The 24,392-nt window shown below is 48.6% G+C and overlaps 8 protein-coding genes across 8 annotated transcripts; 3 read left to right on the top strand and 5 right to left on the bottom strand.

Moving 5' to 3' along the window:
• Nucleotides 1-143: 143 nt before the first annotated feature.
• Nucleotides 144-2,164, bottom strand: BO85DRAFT_369579 (cytochrome P450; the record flags this gene model as incomplete). Its single annotated transcript, XM_025655929.1, has 9 exons — nucleotides 144-330; nucleotides 391-628; nucleotides 716-1,188; nucleotides 1,249-1,345; nucleotides 1,415-1,501; nucleotides 1,580-1,751; nucleotides 1,801-1,920; nucleotides 1,982-2,023; nucleotides 2,081-2,164. The coding sequence occupies 9 exons, from the start codon at nucleotides 2,162-2,164 to the stop codon at nucleotides 144-146; spliced, it is 1,500 nt and encodes a 499-aa protein (XP_025517010.1).
• A 1,245-nt stretch (nucleotides 2,165-3,409) lies between these two features.
• Nucleotides 3,410-4,762, bottom strand: BO85DRAFT_458281 (putative salicylate synthetase; the record flags this gene model as incomplete). Its single annotated transcript, XM_025661572.1, has 2 exons — nucleotides 3,410-3,544; nucleotides 3,611-4,762. 2 exons carry the CDS (start codon nucleotides 4,760-4,762, stop codon nucleotides 3,410-3,412), a joined length of 1,287 nt encoding a protein of 428 aa, XP_025517009.1.
• A 476-nt stretch (nucleotides 4,763-5,238) lies between these two features.
• Nucleotides 5,239-5,865, bottom strand: BO85DRAFT_437174 (uncharacterized protein; the record flags this gene model as incomplete). The annotated part of the gene is made up of 1 exon (XM_025658610.1): nucleotides 5,239-5,865. One exon carries the CDS (start codon nucleotides 5,863-5,865, stop codon nucleotides 5,239-5,241), a length of 627 nt encoding a protein of 208 aa, XP_025517008.1.
• A 1,011-nt stretch (nucleotides 5,866-6,876) lies between these two features.
• On the top strand, nucleotides 6,877-7,991 carry BO85DRAFT_368635 (uncharacterized protein; the record flags this gene model as incomplete). The annotated part of the gene is made up of 3 exons (XM_025655876.1): nucleotides 6,877-7,089; nucleotides 7,138-7,479; nucleotides 7,533-7,991. 3 exons carry the CDS (start codon nucleotides 6,877-6,879, stop codon nucleotides 7,989-7,991), a joined length of 1,014 nt encoding a protein of 337 aa, XP_025517007.1.
• Nucleotides 7,992-9,468: 1,477 nt separating this feature from the next.
• BO85DRAFT_458278 (FAD-binding oxidoreductase) lies at nucleotides 9,469-10,895 on the top strand (the record flags this gene model as incomplete). The annotated part of the gene is made up of 4 exons (XM_025661571.1): nucleotides 9,469-9,894; nucleotides 9,943-10,066; nucleotides 10,117-10,818; nucleotides 10,873-10,895. The coding sequence occupies 4 exons, from the start codon at nucleotides 9,469-9,471 to the stop codon at nucleotides 10,893-10,895; spliced, it is 1,275 nt and encodes a 424-aa protein (XP_025517006.1).
• An 841-nt stretch (nucleotides 10,896-11,736) lies between these two features.
• Nucleotides 11,737-18,528, bottom strand: BO85DRAFT_511673 (type I polyketide synthase; the record flags this gene model as incomplete). The annotated part of the gene is made up of 4 exons (XM_025664618.1): nucleotides 11,737-12,544; nucleotides 12,594-17,428; nucleotides 17,488-17,774; nucleotides 17,846-18,528. 4 exons carry the CDS (start codon nucleotides 18,526-18,528, stop codon nucleotides 11,747-11,749), a joined length of 6,603 nt encoding a protein of 2,200 aa, XP_025517005.1. The 3' UTR covers nucleotides 11,737-11,746.
• A 675-nt stretch (nucleotides 18,529-19,203) lies between these two features.
• On the top strand, nucleotides 19,204-21,719 carry BO85DRAFT_511658 (DUF341 family oxidoreductase). The gene is made up of 8 exons (XM_025664617.1): nucleotides 19,204-19,295; nucleotides 19,359-19,377; nucleotides 19,448-19,969; nucleotides 20,044-20,171; nucleotides 20,559-20,583; nucleotides 20,640-20,723; nucleotides 20,786-21,223; nucleotides 21,291-21,719. The coding sequence occupies exons 1-8, from the start codon at nucleotides 19,254-19,256 to the stop codon at nucleotides 21,455-21,457; spliced, it is 1,425 nt and encodes a 474-aa protein (XP_025517004.1). The 5' UTR covers nucleotides 19,204-19,253; the 3' UTR covers nucleotides 21,458-21,719.
• Nucleotides 21,720-23,146: 1,427 nt separating this feature from the next.
• Nucleotides 23,147-24,283, bottom strand: BO85DRAFT_476761 (uncharacterized protein). The gene is made up of 4 exons (XM_025662797.1): nucleotides 24,058-24,283; nucleotides 23,840-23,981; nucleotides 23,603-23,763; nucleotides 23,147-23,537 (listed from the first exon to the last, which is right to left on the bottom strand). Exons 1-4 carry the CDS (start codon nucleotides 24,215-24,217, stop codon nucleotides 23,182-23,184), a joined length of 819 nt encoding a protein of 272 aa, XP_025517003.1. The 5' UTR covers nucleotides 24,218-24,283; the 3' UTR covers nucleotides 23,147-23,181.
• Between the last annotated feature and the right edge of the window lie 109 nt (nucleotides 24,284-24,392).

Here is a 24,392-nt window from a genome sequence, read left to right as displayed (position 1 = left end):
TACATAACACTACATGTTGTGGAGGACAGGGTTCCTCATCTTCTCGGCCATATTTAATCAAGCGCGGTCGACAAAAGTTTGCCCGTCCAGTCCTGACATCCAAGTCACCAAGACACTTTACCTTGAACTTTTGGGCGTGAGAATCAACAGCGGCCATCGTCGTCAGTCGCCCTCTTGCTAAATAGCACTCGCGTCGACGCAAAGGGCATGCGGAAATCCTCCCAAGTCCACCATCTCGGTGCCTCAGGGTCCGCCAATCGCAAGCTATAGTTGATCACAATATGCACAACGATGATTTTGATCATAAAAGCAGCATGGTGTCTTCCTGGGCTAAGTGGGACCGGTTAGTATAAGCCGTGACAAAAACATATTGATGGGTATTGAGCAAACCAAGCGAGAGATCCATAGCCCCAGATCAAATGATTCTCAGAGACGTCGGCAAATTTGTGCGATGTATCTTTGCATCGTCCGTTTATGAATCGCTTGCCGTCGAATTTCTCGGGGTCCGGGTAGATGTGCTCATTGCGTGTGGCATCGTACGAGGATACGCAAAGGACTGATCCGGCCGTAATAGAGAGGGGCGCGGACGAGAACGAATAATCGGTCAAGGCTTTGCGGCGGATCGCGACTACACCCAGAGTCCCGAAGGGAAGGAATTAGAGACACAAGTGCCTAGGACTCAGCTGGCAGGGCTGCACCTGTAAAATCTACTTACTTTTATCCAAGGAGTTCACTCGTGCAGTTTCCCGCATGAAACTATCCAAAAGTGGTAGCTCGTTGATCTTGCTTGCGAGGTCGTCTTGGCTCTGCAGGGTCTCGTCTCGGAGCGCATCCTGCCACTCGGGCCGCAGGCACAACTCAACCAAGATTGCGTGTAGGTTTACCCATGGCTGGTGCGAGGCTGCTAGCCAGAGGCCTAGGAGTGATTGAGAAAGTCTCTCTGCTGTCCAGTAGCTGCGGTCTGCCGTCGATAAGTCAACCATATGATAAAGGAGTGTCAACTGTGGACCACGATCATTAGTCGGGGTAGATCCCATGCTGCAGTAAAGTTCTAGAGTATTAGCCCAAACCTTCTTGATCTCTGGCTTTTCATCCAAATTGTCAATTACAGCAGTTATCACGTCAATCAGCCTGTCTTGGATCAGGTGCATTGCCGATCCACGCCAGGTGATAATTGCGTGGACGAGACTAGATATGTGAAGTAAGTTAGTAGAGTACCCGCATAGCAACTCTTGCCTCTAAACATACGGTGCAATAGATTTTGGAGTTAGCTGGAATGCAGCCGAACATGCTTTGATCTGGCGCGGGTGATTCAACAGGGCGTCTCGAAGACGCGGGTCAGACGCTGTAGTCAAGTTATTCGCGTTCAGAGTGGTGTTTTCGTCAAATAGTGATAAGTAGGGATAGAACTTACTCATATTTCCCCCGAAAAACCACGCGCCCATGAGACGTGAGAGGATCGTTTCGCTAAATAGAGCTAGACGAAAAGACGTAGTGCCTCCTGCCAAGTCAACTCAATGACTGATACAAGATAGCTTGGCAGGTATGCTAGTAACCGATTTCCAGCGAGCGAACGTACCAGAAGAGATTTCCGCATCCACAATGGTCTTCAGGTGATGAAGAAGATACGGGTATAGTTCCTCGAACTGGGTCGGACCTCGCACCTGAAGAACCCGGCTAAGAAGACGCGACTTTCTCGTGTTGACCTCGTTGTGGTCTGCGCCGTTCAACGTATGTTTGAATCCGAACAGCTGGGAAGGTTTAGAGGTTCGTGCCGTTATTCTAATTTGGCGGACTTACGTCTGAATAGACCGCTCGCTGAGATAAGACTGATGTCTCGCTGAGCTCGGTCATCATTCTTTTGGTTGCTGGGATCATGATCGGCTCCGGCGCCCAGGGACGGTAGTACCGATGGTCACGCTGCGGAGGTTAGAATATATTCATAACCCTATATCGCTTTGCTCGTGGCTGCATCACGTACGAAGTCACGGACTACATTCCGGATGTTGGTGATATGATTTTTCTGTTTGGTGACGTGTTAGTTCGCCGTACCAAGGTGGAGAGGCAGACCTGACCGTACCTCAATCACCGAGTAGTACAGCACATTTGCTATCAGGAGTGCGCAGGCCACAGCTAACAGCCAGGGGTAGAATGCATCTGCCATGGTGATGAGTGCGCCCATGTTTCCAACGGAAATCGTAGACATCATGCAGTTAAGGAGAGACGGAAGGAAGCAGTATGTGCGCACGAAGTTGAACTTGTTCCAGAGATCTGGCAAGCCCATTCACCTTTATTCGAATGCAAACACTGGGTGTGAGCTGATAGTTGTTTGCTTGAAATCAAGAGAGGCAACTGTTTTTCAATCAAGTGGACCAAATTAAGCAAACAAGCTTTGGAAGGAATGTTCGGGCTTTTATCAAAAGTACATTGGAGTCATTTGGATCCAGATGATTATAGCCCCTATAAAGACTCTAGTAAAGGCCTCCCAGCAGGAGCACTTCCAGGGTTACTACCACAAGGCCCACTGCTCCGTACATCTATGGGCAATACTTTTCCCTAGAGACTAACTTCTTGGTCTATATGGCATGATAATACTAATGTTACATCAAGCGCACTATGCATTCTGCACGGTACTCTATGCCACTGAAACAGCATTTACCAATAGTATCCCACGGAGGTTCATTCGTAACATAGCTTGATTTGAGCATACATAAGTTGAGACGACAATACATTTTGATCGAAAAGAGAGATTAATTTGTCTGTTGTTGAGCAGTTATGTGAAGCCCAGACTTAGGCCCTCCTCCGGCTTCTTTCCGACACTAATCATAGGGAGGAATGTAGATGAGAATTGCCGGAGCTTTCTAGGCTTTAGCTTAAATACTGAACTAGAGGCCTCGATTCTTGTATATTCATGAAACTTACCTTAGCCACTGCCACGGCGTAAGAGAATATCAATTTGGTAGATGACTCTTCTACCATGGTCACTGCATGTAATTATACCTGAGTTAATTTGGTGCGAAGAGCCCATATAACAGCCCATCCAGGCACAAAACATATCACAAGATATATACAATGACCTACATGGGGTTAATCCTCGTTCTACAAGAGGGCCAGCGGCACCTACTAGTTCATTGTGCTCAAAGTCTACGCAGATACGTGAGTGAGACCGTGGAAACCATACCACGCCTGAAAAATAATACCGTTTTCATGCAGACATGACCTTCAACGCTCGCCAGCATTCAATGGGGTTTGGCTCTTGTTTAAAGGCTGAACTGCAGTGGGTTTAGACGGTAAGAACCACGTACGTAAGGTGGCGTTTCCTCGATAAGGCTGACTCACCCACTAATAGTAAATTTTGTTCAGAGTAGATATTGCCATGATCAACCCACTCCTTAACTGACCCGTATACTCAAATCCGATTAGAAGCCGGAACTACGAACGGCGCCACACTGCCCAACTTCTCACACGTTTCATCATATTCGCGTTCCGGTTTGGAATTGATGGTCACACCAGCCCCAGCCTGTAACCACTGGCGACTCTCATCCTGGAAAACCGTGCGAAGAACTAAAGTAGCATCAAACAGTTTTGATCATTCATCCAGCATAAGCACTGCTCCGCAATAAAGGTCTCTCGGGTCTGACTCGAAGGAATTCATTGCATCGGAGTTGCCGTCTCCTGGTAGCCCAGGCACAGTAATATTGGCTATGAGACCCGGCAGAGCATCCCGACCATCGCATCCAGGCTTCAGGTTTCCGCACACATGGGAATAAAGATGCTGTACGCTTCCTCTTGGCATGACCTTCATGAAATCTTTGATCGCAATCGATTCCAGTTCGCACAGTTTACTCAACCGACGGATGGAGCCCTTGATAGCAATGACATGCTCGGCGACCTCTTTGATATCATCGTGAAGCTTGTTGTTGAAAGGATCGAGGCTGGCTTTGGCTAAATGAGACAGTTGGGTTCCAGCAAGCGCTTCTGTATAGGCCTTGTCGCCGTTGATGGAGAGAAGGACTTCGGGGCTGAATCCGGTAGCTTGGATGCCGTTGTGGTTGAACGAGAATGTGCGCGCGGGATTGTTGGCCCGTCGACCGTGAAGGAGGGTTGCTAGCATATTGACCCGAAAGTCTATGGGGACTTTCCTGGATGGAATTGCCTTGGTGTATTTAGCTTCGGAGTTATCCGCGATCGCATTAGCTACGCGCGTCTGATATGTTTGTGCGTCCACGTTCAGGTTTATTTTGCCTTCGACAGGAGACGACAGGGCAATATCTTCGGCCAGCTCGGCTTCCAGTACACTTTCGATCTTCTCGCTTACTTGGAGTATATCCTCATCATCATCTCCCGTGATAGTGACCTTATTCCGCTCAATAATAACCCCCACGCTAGGAACGATGATGTTTAACATTGGCCATTGACCCGATTCGAAAGCTTGGCCTGAACATCGGGCTGAATAGTTGGATCCCACTTGACCGAATATTTTCCCATGACTGGAATACTCGGAGACAAACTCTCTGGTCAGGTCCGTGGTTGAGCCGGTGATAGCCGTAGATTCCGATTGGCCGTCACTACCTGTCATGGTAGCTGTTTGGCCTTGTGCATCGAATGTCAGAGATGCATAAATGCCAAGCCCAATGTACCATATTTCATTGTTTTCGAATATATAATAGCTTCCTTTCGAGTAGTGAGCCACTAGTGCGACCGTGGTCTCCAGCGGCCGTGTGGCTCTAGCAAGGGTGATCTGTTTCTGGGTGCGCGTCATGCTTGTATGGTCTGTACGGGAAGGATCTGCAAGTGCTTGATGATAAGATAGGTCAAGGTTGAGGCATAGGTATACTACTCTGGGCGACAAAAAATATGCTTTTCAGAGTTTAGGGTGAGAACAACGCAGACTGCCTCTGGGTCTAGAATACCAGCGTATATTTATATACCTTGGCGTAAGTTAACTCCACAAGCTTACAATAGAAGCATCATGATCTTTGTTCAGCCTAATCGTTACGCAATTGACTTTGTTCTAGATGTAAGCGGTAACTGGGTGGTGATGCGGATACCCATCCAACGATTAAACGGATGGTTTGTGGTTAGCGACTCCGCAGAATTTATACTCAACCGAGTATAGTGAGCTCTTAGGGTGTTCCCCTCACTCTGCCTCATTCTCGCACACTGAGTGAAGGTCTTTTATCTAGTTGTCTAAAAACCTTATGATGACCTCTTAAGACGATCCACCGAATGCATGCTTCATCCGGTTTTGCAGTCTTGATCTTCTCCTTTAGATCGGGTATCGGTTCGTCTTCGTCGACTTTGAGACCTTCTTTTCACCCGGGCCAACGCGGCGTACACACCAATGATCAATAGAACCTCTACCACATCCCCAACTGACAGCGACTTCAGAGCATCCTCAATTATTTCCGGCTTATTGTCATAGGTGCTCAACTGTTCTTCGGTCATGCGGAGAATTACCCTATCTCGATCACTCCATGGCCCCTGACCTCTCATCACATCCTCAATACAGCATCCGATGGCGTCAAACTTCTCTTGAGGAAAGCCAAAGACCTCGGCCACGGGCTTATTGACGTCGATCTCATACTTCGCCTGGAGAATAGTACCGACGCGTAACACTATCAATTGCCACTCATGCACTGGAATACTGCGCTGGTTTCTGTCAAAACAAGCACCAAGTAGACCGCTGATATGAGGGAATAAACCGTGTGAGTGAGCTAACGTTAGGAGAATATTGCGTCGAAAGGGCAGCACTTTGAGTCTTTCTTGGATATTTGGAGGTGCCGTGTCAGGGTCCACGTAGGGGACGAGGCATGTGTGTCGATAAGGATCGCCTTCCAGCTCATTTGGATTGATTTCAGACATCTTGCAATGCGGTCAGACAATTTTTCGATGCCTTGTAAAATATTGGCTAGGTAATTCCTAGTTAGATCCAGACGCTTCTCGGCGTTCAATCCCACAAGGATGGTGATAAATGATAATAGTAGCTCGGACCTGGATACCGCCGTCCGTGAAATTTTTTCAATTTCTTCAATTGGGACCGACTGTTAAAATTCAACGTTCTCTACATTGTAGTCTCTCACTATAAACCAGTACTCAGACAGTATCTCTTATACCCGCGTACCTCCACAATGTAGCCTTCCAGGAAACAAACCACAAGTCACATGATATGACGGAGGTGGCATATAACTTTACCTTTGCCAAGTTTTCCGAAGAAGGAACAGCACTGTATTCTATCCTTTTCCCCTAAATACAGTGGATAAACGTGTCCGTGCATAATCGAACCACGGCGCCACGTCTCTGTCTCGGTGAACTACCGGTTTTGCTGAACAGTTTTCAAGGCTGCGGCTCTGATGGCAAAGGATATCGGTCTTCACAGCTCTGGACATTTCTACGAACGAAGTTGCGTTACAGAATACTTGGTTTAGTCTTTCCTATCTGGGACATCCCCTGTTGTAGTATGGTACACGTTGGCCGACACAATGATTGGGCAAACGAGTAGACTTTTCCGACTAAGTATTCGTGACATGTATTAAGCTTGGAACATGCCAGTAGCTTCGTACCTTAGCTTGCTATGACCGCTCTCTATGACTTACCCTGTTACGTGGGTTCTTGGAGGAGTGTTCGTCGAGTGAATATACAATTAGACCCCAGTATTTCGCAGATCCCTCACAAACAATGGGGGGATCGAGGCTACCTTACCTCACAATGATCATATTCAAGTAACCATCGCCCTTGTAGTAGGAAGGCTTTTCGTAAGATGGATAGTATTTATACTATCGAGCCCGCACGAAAATGATCTATGTATAAGTCACCCAAGGCTCAAGCAGATCTTCGGAATTTTAGAATTCCAGCCTACATCGTTGCCGTTACATTATGCGCATCCCGAATGGTTCACAGGTTCAGCATCTTAATGAAGTCAAAATCAAATGGCCGAAGCTCAATACAACAATCACGGTAAAAATTAATGATGCAAGCCCAACACTAGTTGGTTTACTTGAAACTGCCCTACCCTATCGCTCCCTCCAAACACATGCCGTTGTTGCTGGTGACCAGCTATATCACTTGATTCCGTCAGAACAGCTGATTGTGAGTGGCTTATGTCATAAAGAGAGTCATCTTACTAACTGCTCAAAGTATACACCTGCCGACAAGAAGGCTCCTGATAGGGCGAAAGAGCCTGACGGCTCGGTATTTCTTTCGTCATTCCAGCATTTTGTGATCAAGTATGGTGAGGTAACCGAGCACCAGCCGGTGGCTACTTGTGGGAAGGTTATTGATGAAGATATGGATAAATTGCGCTGGGTTGCGGATGAAGTTTGGAAATGTCAGTGTGAGACAAGAAAGCACCCTATTGAGGTAGTTCTATGGGATGCTTCAAAGCCGGAGCCTGATCCCAATAAGCTGGACCTTTTCAGACATCAGAGGGCTGGTGTGAGTAAGGAGGTAAGGAAGCTCGTCGATGAGATTCATACCGAGGTATGTACCTGATGGTTTTGATTGGTGACAACTGGCTAAAGAAAATGACACAGACGCAAAAGTGTTGGTCGGATATATCCGAGGACATTGAAAAAAATCACTGTGGTAAGGCACCAGAAAGGCCTGGGTCAAAGGAGTCATACTTTGGTGCCATGGTGTTTTCTAACAGTGTGATACGAACACTTGGATATCATGTTCTCGACAACATCATAAAACTGGCGTTTACGCGTCCTGAATTTACCTTGAGGCATCTGATTGTGCTTTTCCGGGATTTCGTTCCATCAATTGCCGATTTTGTTGGCCATCTAGGAGCAGCATACGTCAATGACAGTTACGAGAGCATTGAAAAGCTCATCAAAGAGAAGGTTGAGAAAAACCCCAATCAGGAGGAGGCACGTGAGGACTTCCTTGCAATGGTCAGCGCATTGAGCTTCTATGTTAATCTCCTCAACGCCCAAAATCTCCACATGTTTCCCTGGAGGCACGCGAAAGAATACCCAATTGATTCATAGGGAGCCATGGCTCTTCACACTATTTCGCTAAAGATCGCACTAACGGGTTCTACGGTTTGGTTGATTTTGATGTTTGTTCCCTATAAAACCTAATGCCCTTCTCTCACGTTATCCCCACAGCAGCGTATTATCAAATCCAATTTACCGTGATGCGGGATATGGCGGCAGAAGTAGCGAAATGGATATTAAGATCAGATAAATTTCAATACTTAGATTTTACTTTCGCTCGTTGAAACAAATTATCTTACATTGCCCACTGAGAACCCCAGTATACTTTGAAGGAGCCAAGATGTAATTTATCTCACACCGTTGGGTCATATCAATTCGTGACCCTTACGAGAGGTAAAAAGACTTTTTCATCATTGAAAGTCATCCAAGGTAGACAAAAGAAAAGCATTTTCAAATTTTCTGTCATATCCGCCTATATTGAATGATCTAGGTTCGTTGCATTCAGCGAATCTCGTGGACTGAAGCTAAACGGCGATATTTGGAGATTCGTCCATGACGTGTAAGCTTTACACCTCGAAATATTCGCCAAACCAAGGAAGATCTTGCTGAATGTTGGTTTGTTTAATACATGAGTACAATCCTGATTTAGACGAAACTCAATATCATTGAGTCTAGGTCAGTCGACTTGAAGTTTATCGCGATTGATACGAGCACGAAGCTTTTACCTGCGGTTGATCCAAGAAAGAACATGGTCCTGGATCAAGATAATAGCAGCATATTCTGTAACTAATACGCCTAATTTGAAGATTCCTCGGAAATCGTTTCCCATGTCTTTAGCTTCATTAGGAAAATAGATGCTTCAATCGGGGAGGACAGACCATCGTAAGCTCAAGTTAGATCTGCATATGAAGACATCCAACTCCCGGGCATATACCTGTTAACACTGTGTAGATGAGCTATACTACCATCTCAAATGGGGAATGGGGTCTAAGGGTCAAGTATCTTGACCTTATCGGAGGAAGAGCATAGAGGTGAAGACCGCAACTTGATGAGTCATACTTACAAGCACCTTTCTCCTATATAGTCAAGCTTTCAGTGACGCAGGAGGCGTATTGGAATATTTTGTATCAGTATTGGATAAGTGTCGCCGTCACATAGAAAGTCTGTTTCCCCTTGCAGCCATCCTTTGCTCCCCTCGGCCCATTGTACTGTTGAACGGTAGCATTCGCCTCAGTTTTGCTCCACTAAAATTCTTGCCTGAGCTCATCAATTTTCCCTGTTCTATGCTTTGTTTAAGGCTGCGCGTCCGAACATGCGTTATTTACTATGGTAACGGTTCAAGTTTTCCAAATATGCCGGTTGGTGGCAACTCCAAGATAAAGCTCAGGCTTAGACAGATCGTCATATCAACATCGCCATCCTGGTATAGTGTTGTTTGTCTACAAATTAACTCAATATCCCTTGTAGAACTAGTGCATTGGATAACAAGCAGTTTTGGGGATCGTAGCACTTTCTAGCTGTCGGAACGATGCATATTATCTGGCGCGACACGGCAGAAGAAACCGACTATGAAGCCGCACGCCTCCGAGGGATATTCACAAAAGACATACCACCATATTACCCATTAGCTATCGTCCACGCCAGAACAACGAATGACGTAAAAAAGACCATCAATCTAGCGAAACAGAAAAATTGCCAGGTGGCAGTGCGTGCCGGAGGACATTCGCATCCTGTCTGGAGCCTTCATCCGAACTCTATCTTGCTTGACCTGGGCTACTGGAAGGAGCTGGACATCGACAATGAGACGAAGATTGTTCGAGCAACCCCTGCTGTAACGAGTGGGGAGATCAGTAAGTATTTGAATAAACGCGGCCTGTTCTTCACTGCTGCGCATCATCCGGATGTCGGTCTGGGTGGGTATATGCTACAGGGCGGTTCGGGATGGAATTATCGGGTAAGAACTCAACCTTATCGTATTTCCAATTTCCGCTAATGAATATAGAGGTTGGGCTGGGCCTGTGAAAGCCTTGAGGCAGTTGAAGTTGTGACTGCAAATGGCAAACTTATTCTTTGCAATCGTTTGCAGAACCAGGAACTCTACTGGGCGGCGAGGGGTGCAGGACCGGGTGGGTTACGCTTGTTACTAGTTGATATCGTGGGCTCATTTTCTTTCTAGCTTTTCCAGGCGTCGTGACAAATTTTTACCTACAAGCATCACCTTTCCACGCAGAAGGTGTTCGCTCCTCCGGATATGTCTACCCTAGCCACCGGTATCGCGAGATCTTCACCTGGGCGCAGTCGATGGTATCGAAAACGTCTCCCGATATCGATATACTGCTGAGGGCCATGCATTCGGAGTCAGATGACGATATATACTTGACAGTGCAGTTTTTTGCGATGGAGAAGACATGCTCCGACGCTGAACAGGCTCTTCATATAGTCGATGAAGAACGGCCTTCAGGTGCCATTAGCGAATGGTTCTGTGAGGAAGACAGTCTCAAGAGCCAATTTGCAGCGATCAAGAAAAGTAGCCCGCCTGGATATTATTACATCACCGATAATGTCTTATTAAATAACGACTGTGACGCTATAACTGTGCTTCAGGAAGCATTTTTGACGTTGCCACAAAGTAAGTCATGGGCTGCCTGGACGCCCAGGTATCCAAGCAGTGACCACGAGATAGCCGGTATGGCAAAGGGAATACAGGCAAACCATTATTTTGTGATTCATCTAATCTGCGAGGATGCTGTCAGTGCCAAGCAGTATAAGAAGCATCTGCAGGATATAATGGAGAGAATACGGCCAAGCATTGTCGGTCACTACTTGGGTGACTCAGATCTGAACGACGATCCGAAGTGGTACTGGGGTGAAGAAAACAGTAAACGTCTGATGAAAATTCGACACCACTGGGACCCGGATGGACTTTTTGCAGCCACGCATAATGATCTGACATAGGCTTGGAGTATACAGAAAGGCAACATTTGATTTCAGAACATGATGAAAAAAGAGGCATAAAAACATACAACAGAAGGGATTCGCTGGTGGTCACCCACCCAACTACTAACCTCCCGGCGTGTGGCTTAAGTACGGCTGAGCGGACGGGAAGCCCTGTTTTCCACACCCTATGGTCGTATGTACTAGATGAGTTAATGAAATGGTTTGTATAATGATGTTTCAGAGTTGTTTTTGCTCGTTGCTGTATCTTGCCTCTTGAGGGTTCATCTCCACAGGCGGGCACATGGGTAGGATTCCCGCATCGGCCACAACCTCCCCAGTATATGGGTGGTCTAGCACTTACCTTCAACTAATTCTTCATGTACATCTTAAATGGCTATTTTTACAACATCTTCTCTGATTTATATCAAACATGATCCTCCTGGTTGATCCATATTATAATACTCCGGTAATGTTGGCGCTGTAGGCATAGTACTTACTGTCTAAGTTGGGAGATAACTTATATATTACGTAGCTTCGAATGCCAAGTTATAGCCACACATGAATGCAAGTACGCCAACCAAGTATTCCGTATCAATGAATTTCTAGTATCAGTCTTTGAACCTCTGTTATAAGCTTGTTTATTAGCTTCTCTATTGTCTTGTCTTACCGGAAAATATGCAAGAGTGCGATCAACGGCACAACATAGTAAATAATTCCTGTCTTGTAATCTTCCCAGTCGCGGTTAAGTCATCAACATCAGCAGTACAGATTACACAATATTACGCTTTCACAACGGATGATTCTCACAATATCCAAAAATTTCATATTATACAACACAAGAACTAAGTTTCATATCGTACAGAAAGTGATTATATCCCCGACTTACTCACAATAAGCTCAGCCACCGCCCCCAATGTACCCGTAGACAAAAGCTCCAGAACCTGCACATTAGCCCTCGCCTCACGTGCAATCCAACTCCGAAGCTCAATAGCAACCAGTGAGTCAAGACCCAGTGCAGACACAGAAAGCGATGGCTCGATGTCCTCTAGGTTCAAGACCAGTACCTGTGCCAGCTTTGCCGCCAAAGCTTCGTAGCAGACTTGCACTTTCTCTTCCTTGGAGGTTGCATTGGTGAGTTGCACGTGGAGTGGTTGAGAAATTCCCTCGTCGGCTACATCTTCCTCACCTCCGTGGGCCTTGGGGGCTAGGAGCTCAAACTTGGCGTCTTGCGGCCAGAGGGGTTGTCGTGTCGAAGACGCTAACCCAGTAATTGCCTGATGGGAAAGGTCTCCGGTCAAAGCCGCAGCGAGCAGGGCCAACACTTCCGCCTCGGTCATGCCCTCCGTACCGATGGTGCGCAAGACCTCTGCTCGGCGCGCGGCGTCTACTGTGGCGAGGTAACCCGCGTCCCTTACCGCCGTGAGGGCAAGGCTTGTGCCGGGGAGACCTTGGCTGCGGCGCCACTCCATGAAGCCGTCTAGGAATACGTTGGCGGCGGCGTAGGCTGCTTGTCCTTTGTTACCGACTACACCGGAGACAGACGAGAGGGCAACGAAGAAGTCAAGGGGGTGGGGGGCGAGGGCGTGGTGGAGATTCCAGGCTCCCGAGACCTTGCTGTCCGTCACAGCCTGGAAATCCGCGAAGTGCATGTTCTCGAAGAGCATATCCTAGACAATGTCAATTGGATTTGAGAATTTCTGGTCAGAGGAGCCTTACCCGTAGAACCATTGCACCGTGAATAACGCCGCGAATTGGCGGAAGGTCTTCCAGGTCCTTTAGCATGGCGTCAAGGGACGTGCGATTGCTCACGTCGCAAGCCTTCACCACAATATTTGTGCCGCTGGGACGCAGGGCATTTATTAATGTCTGTACAGGGATGTCGACAATGCCGCGTCGGGACGCAAGCACGATATTGCGAGCTCCCTTTTGTGACAACCACCTCGCTATGCTTCGGCCGAGACCACCAGTACCCCCAATAACAACGTACGTGGCATCTGTTCTGAGGATATCATCGCGCGTCTTAGCGACCACAGCTCTGACCTGATCGCCTTCTCTCGGGACTACCACAGTTTTACCCATCGACTTTCCGGTCTGCAAAGCCCGGAACGCGCTTTCAATCTCAGCGATAGGGCAGACGGACAGAGGAAAGACGGGGTGGATGAAGCCCTTGGCCAGGAGCCAAGAAATCTTATCCAGCAACTGATGCATCAACCGAGGCTTGTAAGAAGCGACCTTAGTAAGATCGACTGAGTGGAACGAGAGGTTGTTCTCGAAAGGTAGCATGTCCAGGCGCGTGTTCTTCGTGATGTCCGCCTTGCCAATCTCAATGAATCTGCCAAACGGTGCGAGACACTCCCAGCTTTCGCGGAGAAGATCCCCAGCGAGGGAGTTGACTACTATATCGACCCCGCCGCATGTGAGCTCGCGAATGCTGCGGCCAAAGGACGCATCACGACTGTAGAAGATGTGGTCTGCACGGAGACCGTACTTTGAGATAAGGAGGTCCTTTTTCTCGGCGCTTCCAACGGTTGCGTAGATCTCAGCTGAGGCGATTTGGGCCAGCATAATGGCCGCCTGCCCGACACCACCGGCGGCGGCGTGAATAAGTACCTTCTCGCCGACTCCGTGTTGGAGGCGAGCAAGCTCATAAAGGGCATAGTAAGCAGTGCAGAAGACGACGGGTACGCTGGCGGCAATCTCGAATGAAAGGTTTTCGGGGATGGCAGTCGCGCTGGTTGCCTTGCAGCGGGCGAAGGTAGAGTATGCGCCAAGAGGTAGAGCCATAACTCGCTCGCCAATCGTCAAATTGGTAACCTTCCTGCCAACAGATGTGACGACGCCACTGCACTCAATACCAATGTAAGGTTGGGTGAGTTGTCCCATGGTGACGGCAACATCCTTGAAGTTGAGACCGGTTGCATGGACCTCGATTTCGATTTCATCGTCACCCAGGGCTTCGACATCATCGTCTGTAAAATAAAGGGTATCAAGAGCGCTGTGACTTCCTATTTCGAGCTTGAAGCGGCGGCCGGGTTGAACGAATGGTTGTGTTTCAAGAGTGAGATCGTCACTGGTCTCCTTCCTCACGAAGGCATCAAGAGCGTTATCGCTAACGATACGAGGGACCATAAGCTCGCCATTCTTGGTGATAAACTCGAAGTCAGTACAGGAACTGAAAGAATTCCCGGTCGGCCACAGGGCATTCATAGCAGCCAAGATAGGGCCAGCTGGCCTCTCCAGATCCTCAGCGCTCAGTCCAAGGGTGGCAGCCTTGGCATCAGTTTCGGAACGCAAGCTACGCATGAGGCCAACGATCATCTGAGAGTCAGGAGTGTCGTTGCGGTAGACCCAAATAAGGTTCGTTGAGCTGAGAAGAATTTGCTGGACGTTGGCAAAGTCTGCCACAGTAAGGTCACGCAGGGTTTTGACAGCAGTCTGCAGGATGATGACATGCTGCCGTTTCTGCTTCGCGTCACAGTCAGTCAGTGACGAGAAGGACGTTGACCAGCGAATGGCTTTGGTGGAGATGACCTCTTGCACTTGCTCGGCTGCACGTGCACAGTCGCCAAAAGTGACAATAAGGATTTCGTCTTCGGACTTGTTGTCCTGGCAGTAATTTCCATGTCCGTGTCCATTAACGTGTTCAATGACGTGTGGCTTGCTATGGCCATTGGATTGCTTTGTCTGAATCGCTTCTCCAGTAGTCGCTTGTTCGACTTTAATCAAGGGCTTCCACTGCAGCTGATAGCATAGGTACCGGGCCACCTTGTTATCGCATCCAGTATCGTTGATTGGGGTCATTACCAATCCCTCCATATTGATCAAAACCTCACTAGAGTCTGCAGGAGTCACCCATAAGTCGAACTTAGTAGGCTCAGGTCTGCCCCGACCGGAACCCCCCATACACCTGGCCGGAAAGTGGTGACCAGTAGAAGGGATGTTTCCATCAATGACAAGAGACTTTATGACGGTTGGCACGTAAAGAGTCTCCAGGTCCATCCGACCCTTACCGAGAATGGGCCAGGTCAGGTGCAAAAGAGTGTCCAAAAGAGTGGGGTGGATGACAACCGGAGCTTCGTAGTGTTTCGGCATGAGCGACTTGGTATCGCAAACATACAGGTCCGCACGCGAGTGATGAGGCCCGGAGAAGCAGTTTCCAAATCCTTGAAACGCCATCCCATAGCCGGCGCCCACGTCGCTTAGAACTTTGTACATGTTCTCGGTATCAATTTCATATGTCGCCGCCTCCAACACCTCACTACTCTTCTTCGCAAAAGCGCTCTCTTCCAACTCGACAAAGTCAACGACCGGGTTATGCTTTCGGTTCGCCTTGTTGGGGCTAACTCTGACAAGACCCGTACAGTGGTCAATCCAGTATCGCTTGGAGTTCCAAGAGCAAATGCGGAATTCGTCCCACGCATTTGAAGCGCCTCGCGTGCCTTCAGCGTAAGGCCGGAGGGTAATGGTGATCTCGGTATCGAGGTCGTCAGTCAAGACGAGGGCAGCACCCACGCTCACTTCGCGCAGTTCGAACTGCGACTCGGCGGCCACCATACTGTATTTCTGTGCACGCGTCCGGGCGGCCTCGATTGCCATACTGATGTAACCAGCAATAGGATACACAATCATGCCCTGCATTTTATGATCGCGGAGCCATGGTATGTCGTCGAGGCGGACAATATTCCTCCATGTTGGCTCCAGGTCATTGGAGTAGAATGCTTCGGAGCCCAGTATGTCGTTTCTCTGTCCATCACGGAATCGATGTTTCTCGCTGATACGGCTATGGTGCCAGAAGACTGTGTCATGTTGCCACGGGTACCGAGGTAAATCATCGAGGACATTGCACGTTCCAGTGCCACTGAAGGGAAAGTTGATTTCGTTGATGTTAAGAGTTCCGCCGCGTACATAAATGGCACCCGCAGCGTTGAGGAGAGATTGGGAAGGTTCAACCTTGCGAACCACCGTCGGCACATACCCAACTTCAGAAGCAACTGATGACCCCAGGGCCTTCAATGTATCAAGAATTGGTCCCTTGAGAGCGGAATGGGGCCCAACCTCTACCATAAGGTTGGGTCTGCTCCCGACTGCGCACATTTTGCCAAGAGCATTGGCAAAGAGCACCGGAGACGTCAAGTTTTGGACCCAATAGCTTGGGCTAAGGTCCGTAGGATCGCTTACATCACCAAATACGGACGAAAAGAAGGTGGCAGTGGCGGCTCCCGAGGGCTGCACTGATGCGATGGCGGACAAGTAGGCCTCACTGACCCTTTTCATGTGATCAGAGTGGTAAGCCACATCAATGATGAGGCGACGGTTGAAAATCTTCTTCTCTTCGAGGATGCGCTGCAGCTCCTCAATAGCCGGTACATCGCCAGATATGGTGACACTAGATGGACTGTTGACGCATGCCACAGTAGCATAACCAGAGTAGAGGGTCTTCAGCATTGGCTGGATGGCTTCCACGCTGGTCCCAACGGCCATCATGGTACCCTTCAGGTCTGGATATTTGCTTCTCAACAACTCTGTCATTTGGCCACGGCGGTACGCAAGTGTCAGTGCATCCTCTAGGTCAAAGATTCCGGCCGCATACGCCGCAGCAATTTCACCGGAACTATGGCCAACTACCGAGACCGGTTGAATTCCCCAGGAGCGAAGCAAGTCCACAAGGGCAATCTGCAGCGCGGTGCAGGCCGGTTGACTGATGTAGGGCATATTAATCCTTGACTTTGTATCAGTTTGCAGCAACTCCTCGCGGAGAGAGAATTCTGCGCTCAATCCTTCAGACAGGTGTTTGTCGGCGCGGTGGATCGCCGCTGCAAAAACAGGGAATTCATCCATGAGTGGCATACCCATCTGAGCCCACTGGGCTCCTTGGCCTGTGAAGACAAATGAAACAGAAGGTCCGTCACCGCCAATAGCGCGAACAGGGTTGATCTTCATTTGCGCCAGTTGTACACCGGCATCGTCGAGTGATGTAGCGGACAGGGCAATTCGGTATGGCAGGTGAGACCGTTTGCTCCCAACTGTGTAAGCGAAGTTGCCAAACAAGGTATTCTCGAAGACTTCGGGGCGTTGCTCGAAGTAAATGCAATATTCCTTGCATCTGGTGCGGAGGGCCTCTCGGTCGTGTGCGGAGATCAAGAGCAACCGGCGTTTGCCCTCCTTGTCCTTAGTGCTAGTCCCTTCTTCCTGCGGCAACTGCGATGGTGCTTTTTGTAAGACGACGTGTGCGTTTGTACCACCGAAACCGTAGTTGGAAACACTGATGTACCGTTTGCCACGGGGCCAAGGACGCGTCCTGTTGACGACCTTCATATGCCACTCTGCAAATGGAATCTTGGGATTGGGATTTTTGTATCCGGCGTTGGGGAGGATAAGTTCTCTCTCGAGCATCATAGCAGACTTGATAACTGATATGATACCACTGGCACCTTCTAGGTGGCCGACGTTCGTCTTGACTGATCCGATGTAGAGCGGGTTTCTCGCGTTGCGCCCTTTTCCAAACACTGCCTGGATCGCGGTTGCTTCAATTGGATCACCGACAGCAGTTCCTAGACAATACTTCTGTTAGCTATGAACCCAGTGAACGACGGTCTCGTGCATCTACAACCTGTGCCGTGGGCTTCAACAAAGCCACAGTCAGCCGGGTTCAAGTTTGCTTCCTTGTATACCCGCCGAATCAATTCTTCTTGTGCCGCGCCATTAGGACATGTGATTCCCCTTGTCTTGCCATCCTGGTTAACTGCTGAGTGGGCAATCAAAGCCCGGATGGGGTCGCGATCCCGCAAAGCTGCAGAGAGGCTCTTCAGCATGATTATACCTGCGCCTTCACCCCGCGCAAAGCCCGAGTTTCCTCTCTCCTCAAATGCGAATGATTTCCCTTCGTCGTTTAGCAACCTGTCGCAACCGGAGGTCAAAATCATGCAAACCAGCATTAGAGATCATCGGACTTTGGGATGGTTACTCACTGCTGCATCGACATCGTAATGGAGTTCTCGGGGGTCAAAAGCAGATGGCAACCACCGACAAGCGCCTCGGTGCACTCCCCGCTCCGCAAACTTTGTACAGCAGAGTGCAAGGCCACGATGGAAGAGGAGCAAGCGGTGTCGACCGTCAAACTAGGACCCTTCAGGTCAAACATGTAGGAGATTCGGTTCGACTGGAGGGCAGGGTATCCTCCAGTGGCCTGAAACATTGGGGTCGTCTCCGTATCGCGGATATTGTTCGTCTCGTAGTCGGGCCAATTTGCTCCAATAAAGACCCCGATGCTACGTCCGGCCATGTATTCTCGCGAAATTCCGGCGCTTTCCATGGCTTCGTATGTACATTCTAGCAGGAAGCGCTGCTGTGGGTCCATAGATATAGCCTCCTGGGCACTGACATTGAAGAAAGGTGCGTCGAACCGGGAAATATCACCCAGAAAGTAGCCACCAGCCTGGTTGCTGGTGCCCGGTTTCGAAGCATTCGGGTGGTGAAAGGCCTCGACAGACCAGCGGTCCTTGGGGATGGGCGTCCAGCCGCTGCGCCCTCTTGTGCAGAGCTCCCATAGATCACTAGGTGATGAGACTTGACCGGGAAGTCTGCAGGAATACCCAATAATTGCGATTGGCTCCAACGCCGGCGAATCCGTCGGAGATGGTGACCCATCCATGTCTACTGCCGCGTCACAAGCTGGAGACATGATGGTTGTAACAAGTCAGTTGTGACAGAGAGATTGGGCCGGTAAGAATTTACTAAGGAGGGGGGATGCAAGAGGCAGAGAGGGGGGAGCAAAAACAAGCAAATATGCAAGGGATGTAGTAATAGTGAATAGATGGACGCGGTGCCTGGCTGACGGCAAACACCTGGCGACAGGCTCATTAATCAGAGTAGATCACCGAGCGCACTGCATGGGATGTCTAGGGGCTGAGAGAAATACGTAGGCCCGTAAACCTACTCAAGAGCCATCGACGATGGTGTGGGAGACAGTGGTAGTAGTGTGACGCCACTGAGGCATCGGAACGTGGAAGAAAACCGACGGCATGCAGCGAATGTCTTCTGTGTAGCCTTTCTTTCAGCATTCTTCTTTGTTATTTGGTCAACTAATGAATCCAATTGGCTAGATACCCTGTTTCATGCTTGTGTATGCAATGTATGCTTATTGGGATACATCAACCGACTCTGTCACGATATGATGCATGGGCCTAATGCATCATGTCGAGTAACTCGGAGACACTACCCTAAAGGCTCCCCAGTTTAGGAGTCAGCACACCTTCCCCACATTCTCTGGCGAGCAGATAAGTATGCCAGCTCTCAACAATTGATTCTTCTCTTTTGGCTTGTCTTCTTACATCCCATCTATGAGTAGTATAACCAACTATTCCAATCACTTCTGACATGCATTTCCTCTGCCTTCACGGCGCCATCGGCAACACCGAGGTGAGTGTTCATGATTTGGCAATACCATACTAAGCAAATGGATTATAATGCTAATAGGCACAGACTATCACCATTCAGTTGGGTACTTGCAGTCCTTCATCTACACCTTGTCCTTGCGACTTGTTATGTTATTAACGACAAGCATCTTACAGCACCACTATTGAAGGAGTTAAACACCGACAATTCAATAACAACCTTTCACTATCTCAATGGTCCTCTCCTGGTTTCTCCTCCCCCAGGATTCGAGGCGTATTTCGGTGTGGGACCGCATTACCGGTGGATTGATGACGGCCAAAAGCCCGGAAAGTCCACGATTCGGCGCGTCCGGGACCTTCCAACTAGCGAGAGCAATGATGATGCCATGAGGGAGGTCTTAGGGGATGTACACTGTCGAAACTATACAGATCTCATGGATTACATTGAGGGTGTCTTGGAGAAGAACCCAGAAATCGGCGGGATGATCGCCTACAGCGAAGGAGCTGCGGCAGCTGCGACGTATATTCTCGATGAACAACGTCGACATCGCGAAGACGGCCGCGAGCGCCAAATCAAGTGTGCCATGTTCGTTGGAGGCTGGCCGGCCATGAGGCGAGACACGAAGGGGTTCATCCTTGCAGATGACGGCGGGGATGAAATGATCGACATTCCCACGCTTCATGTCCTAGGGGCGAACGGTAGCGACAATCCTTTCTCTTATGTACTTTGATTTTTCCATTTCAGGATTCAGCTAACTTTATTTATTATTCAGACCCTTACCGATATGGCTCGGAAGCGCTCTTTGAAACCTGCGATCCTGATGCAGCCGAGTTCTTTGATATGGGCAAAGGCCATACTCTTCCACGGTCGGGGTTGGTGATCAGTGAATTAGCGCAGTCAGTGCGGGACTTGTTCAGAAGGACGGAGTAGTCGAAGGGATAAGATAAGTAAGGGGTTGGGAATTTATATTTCTATCTAAGTTTCTACCCCTTGCGTGTATATGACCACTTTTATGGGCCCGATCTGCTGGTGAGAAACGTGATCTAGCTCGTATATAATTGACTTCGAGACGTGCAGCCCGAGGAAGGGGTACACGCGTATGATGAAGGCTGTAGAATCGTATTTGCACCGACTGCGCTTTTAGTGGCAGACACCCTCACCCAAGAACTTTCTTCCCCATCTATAGAACAATGCGATTTCTATGCCTCCACGGCTCCATAACCAGTGCTGATGTAAGTCGTAATTTTCTCTGCGAAGAATACTATACGCCACTGTACTGATATCAAGTCGCAGACACTCAGTGCTCAGTTAGGTATGAGAACGATTGCTACCAGGGAGGCTCTCAGCCGCTAACTCATGTGTGACTAGGGCCTTTGCAGAAAAACCTGGCGGACGATAATACCGCTTCATTTTATTGCGTGAATGCGCCACATACCACAACTGCCCCTGGAGGTGCGACATGAGTTCGCCACACCAATCTATGAATAAACTGAGGTATGGCTGACAGAGCCCAGGCTACATAGAATATTTTGGTCACCCACCCCACTACCGCTGGCTGAATTACGTTGGCGTTGGTATTGATGCCATCTACGACACTGTCCGCGGGGCGCGAAACAAACAACTTGGTACTCCAGAGGATACCTTTCGATCGCTTATACCTCCTGAGCTTTCCTGGGTCAACTATGAAGATGTTCTGAGTTACATTGAAGAGATACTGGAGAAAAATCCCGATATCGAGGGTCTCCTGGGATACAGTGAAGGGGCGACTGTTGGGGCGGCATATATCTTGCGCGAACAGAGGAGGGAGCGGGAGACCGGCCGCACGCGGCAGATTAAGTGCGCGATCTTTCTCGCCGGGATCCCCCCAGTCAAAGCGGAGAATGGATTTATATTTGCCGATGAACAAGAGGAGATGATCGACCTCCCCACTGTCCATATCGTTGGCGCAAATGGTGTGTTTCCCTTGTGATATATGGGCATGTTTGACCGTTGGCTAATGGCTCGCTTTTACACGAATAGACCCTTTTAGGATAGCCGCGGACTGTCTATACAACATCTGTGATACTGATAGCGCTTACTTCTTTGATACTGGCAAGGGACATACCATTCCACGTGGAGGGCCAGTGATCGATGAGTTGGGAGACACAATTCGAGAATTGGTTCAGAGGACAAAGGAAGGGTGTTAGGTAGATATACAATTTCTGTTTGGAACATATTCATACAATTGAGGACCTATGACAAATTAAGCGATGATGATCAATGACGCCAATCACAGGATGTCCTTGAACAGAACTGAAAATATATAAGGCCATCCTACATTAGTCCTAACCCTTTAGTTATGATAGCCAAAGACCCTTAGCAAAACTTGATCTCCTACTCTAGCATAGTAGTATTTGTAGGGTTCTCTCCTAGACTTGTCTATATGGCGCTTCAAATGGAGATAAAAACAACGATTGAGGGGGGTGCTTATAACAAGGCAATATATTCAACATACGATGTTTCCTAGACATGAGGGGGTTTTTTAAAATCTCGGAAATTTTTGCACGTTTCAGGGGATATGACCTATCAAAGAGGCGGCTCAAATCTATAGGTGGAGATTGTTGCCATGTGCGAGGAAAACATTGACACTTTGGTCTTTGGAAATTCTATGATCATACGGATAATTCAGAGTGACATGTATATGAGCATGGGAAATTTATTCGGGAGCCGACTGCCATGTTTGAGTGGGGCGAAAATTATAGAGCAAAAATTGACTTATCTCCTCTAATCTAGCCAATTGACTTAGCGTACGAATAATGGTTGCTACAATGTCGATCGCTGTTCATTATAAATCTAGCGCAAGCGCCATAATGACCCCCATGAATGAACCATTCCGTTTACAGTACAGCTTGTCAGACAGGGCGTTGATCCCACAACCAATGAGCGACTGATCGAACACTCACGTATAGCCGCCTAAGATTCATATATATAATCTATATTTTGCATGTACAGCTAATAGACGTCAGAGATCATGGCTCAGCCTGCTTAAAACCTAAAATCGGACGTTCCATCGATGTTATCAGTAGCCAGGGCTGATGCTCGGAGGGATTGGAGGCGTAAGCACTAGCGCGAGCAAATCATGACTCGCCCAAAGTTAGGCTTGGGCAACACAACATTTAGCGTGTAACGTGGGCCTCGTGTTAATTTTACGCTCCCTATCGTGACCCCTAAATTATATTGTTAGCCGCTTATTATATTGTCCGTTGTAAGTGTCTAGTGTCTATTGGCTAAAATGAACACCCCCTGGCCAAAACTTGTACCTCCACCCCTGTCTGTTCGGATAGCGATGGTTGTTCGCTCGCCTTTCTGTGCGCGGAAGCAGTTTAACTCATGAATTGCTGGGAATATCTCGTAGTCGTCCAATCACACATGTGACCTAATAATTATCGAGCTTGTTTAACCATTCTTATGCGGCCTTCAAGTACCTGCATGACTAAGACGAAATGATCTAACTATCCGAAGTCAATAAAGATCTCAAGATCATAGGCATACAATTGCTAAGAATATGATTGAGTTTGATATACGGACAAAGGCATCTGGCTACCTCGCAATATCTTGTGTCTGCACCGATAGGGTAGAATTCGGCTAAGTGGCGATCGGACCTCTGTACATGCCAAACCTACAATATGAGAAGCAGCATATCACGGCTAATATACTGCCAGGAATATAAAAAGGACATTGTGCAGTTTGGGGCTGAAAATTTACTTGTCCATGGCAAGGGGGTGTAGCAGGTCTCAGGTTTGTTAGGTGGCGTCGACCAGGATCCGAGAAAAGGATCACACGAAAAAGTCATTGAGGCCATGCACAGAGTCTCATAATTACCACTATAGTGCTTGATATTATTATAATTATCGTTAATATTATTCCGGTTTCAACTCAGCTCGTATGGCCCCACCCGGCTTGTGGAGGTAGAGGGCATTTCGTGCACCATCCCCGTGAGGCTTTCTGTCGGCAGCTCGGAAACCGTCCGCGCTCCCGGAGAGACACTTTGGTACTCCATGGCCTGAGGGCCTCGGGTTATCCGGCGGCGTAGGAAGAAGATCACTGCGGCTGCAATAGCACCAACGCCTACCACAGCGCCGACTACAGGGCCCGCAATCCACGCTTGGCTCTTTCCGGAAGAAGATGTGGATGTTGAAGACGGTGAAGCGGTCGAGGTTTGGGTCGCGGAACTGGTTTGTGTGGCCATGGAGGTGATCGGGGCGGTGGTTGCACTGGCTGTAGATTCTATGTGGCAAAGTTCTGGTGAGTCTCATTGTGTCTAAGAGGCAATGGAATAAGATGGGATATACCTGAGGTAGCTGATGTGGCTGAGGTCGTCGTTGCGGGCAGCTCTCGATAGATTGTGTACGCAGACCAAAAGTCAGCGCAGAAGAGGTTGTATGCGGATGGTGTAGCGTAGGGTTCGGATTGATAGATGGTCATGGTTTGGCATGACATGGACTCGGAACCACTAGTCAGACATAAGGTCGAGTTGTGTATTAGCGACAGCGTGTCTCAACGTTTAAACTTGATGATTTCAGACATACCAGTCCAGGGTTTTATTGTCGACATCGTAGTAAAGTATGTTCCCACTACATGCGGTGGCCCAGGAACAGGTGACAGAAGGGGTGCAGCCGGCTGCATATTGCCCGGAGGTCGACCAAGTGCCCGCATCAGTTAGGGCTTGGGCTGCAATTGACAGTCAGGGTAAGCGATGATGTTCAGCTCAAACAGAATAGCACCGAGGTGGTGAACAAGTACTGACTGGTCGTTCCCAGATACCATCCCATAAAATGGGGACTGTCCTGAATAGAAGTAAACAATGTGGTTGTCTGACCAAGGCTTCCCGGGAGGGAGAGCAGCATCACCCAGGAGAGTACCTGCCATACCGCAGGGACTTCAGGTATCAAAAGCCGCACCATCATTTCACAGACCCGACGATTCAACTGGATCCTTGGATACTCTCACCTCACATATGGAGGATGTGCATGGGCCCAAACAAAGACTACCAGATATAACGGGTTATTCATTTTCCTGTGCGGAGATTGCGCTTATGTATTCGTTCCTTGTCCAACATCACTAAGAGGCACCACTAGTATC

Source organism: Aspergillus piperis, assembly GCF_003184755.1.
Source record: "Aspergillus piperis CBS 112811 unplaced genomic scaffold BO85scaffold_6, whole genome shotgun sequence".
Classification (NCBI taxonomy): Eukaryota; Fungi; Ascomycota; class Eurotiomycetes; order Eurotiales; family Aspergillaceae; genus Aspergillus; species Aspergillus piperis.
The sequence above is the reverse complement of the archived record's forward strand: the minus strand, read 5'-3'. Positions and strand labels throughout refer to the sequence as shown.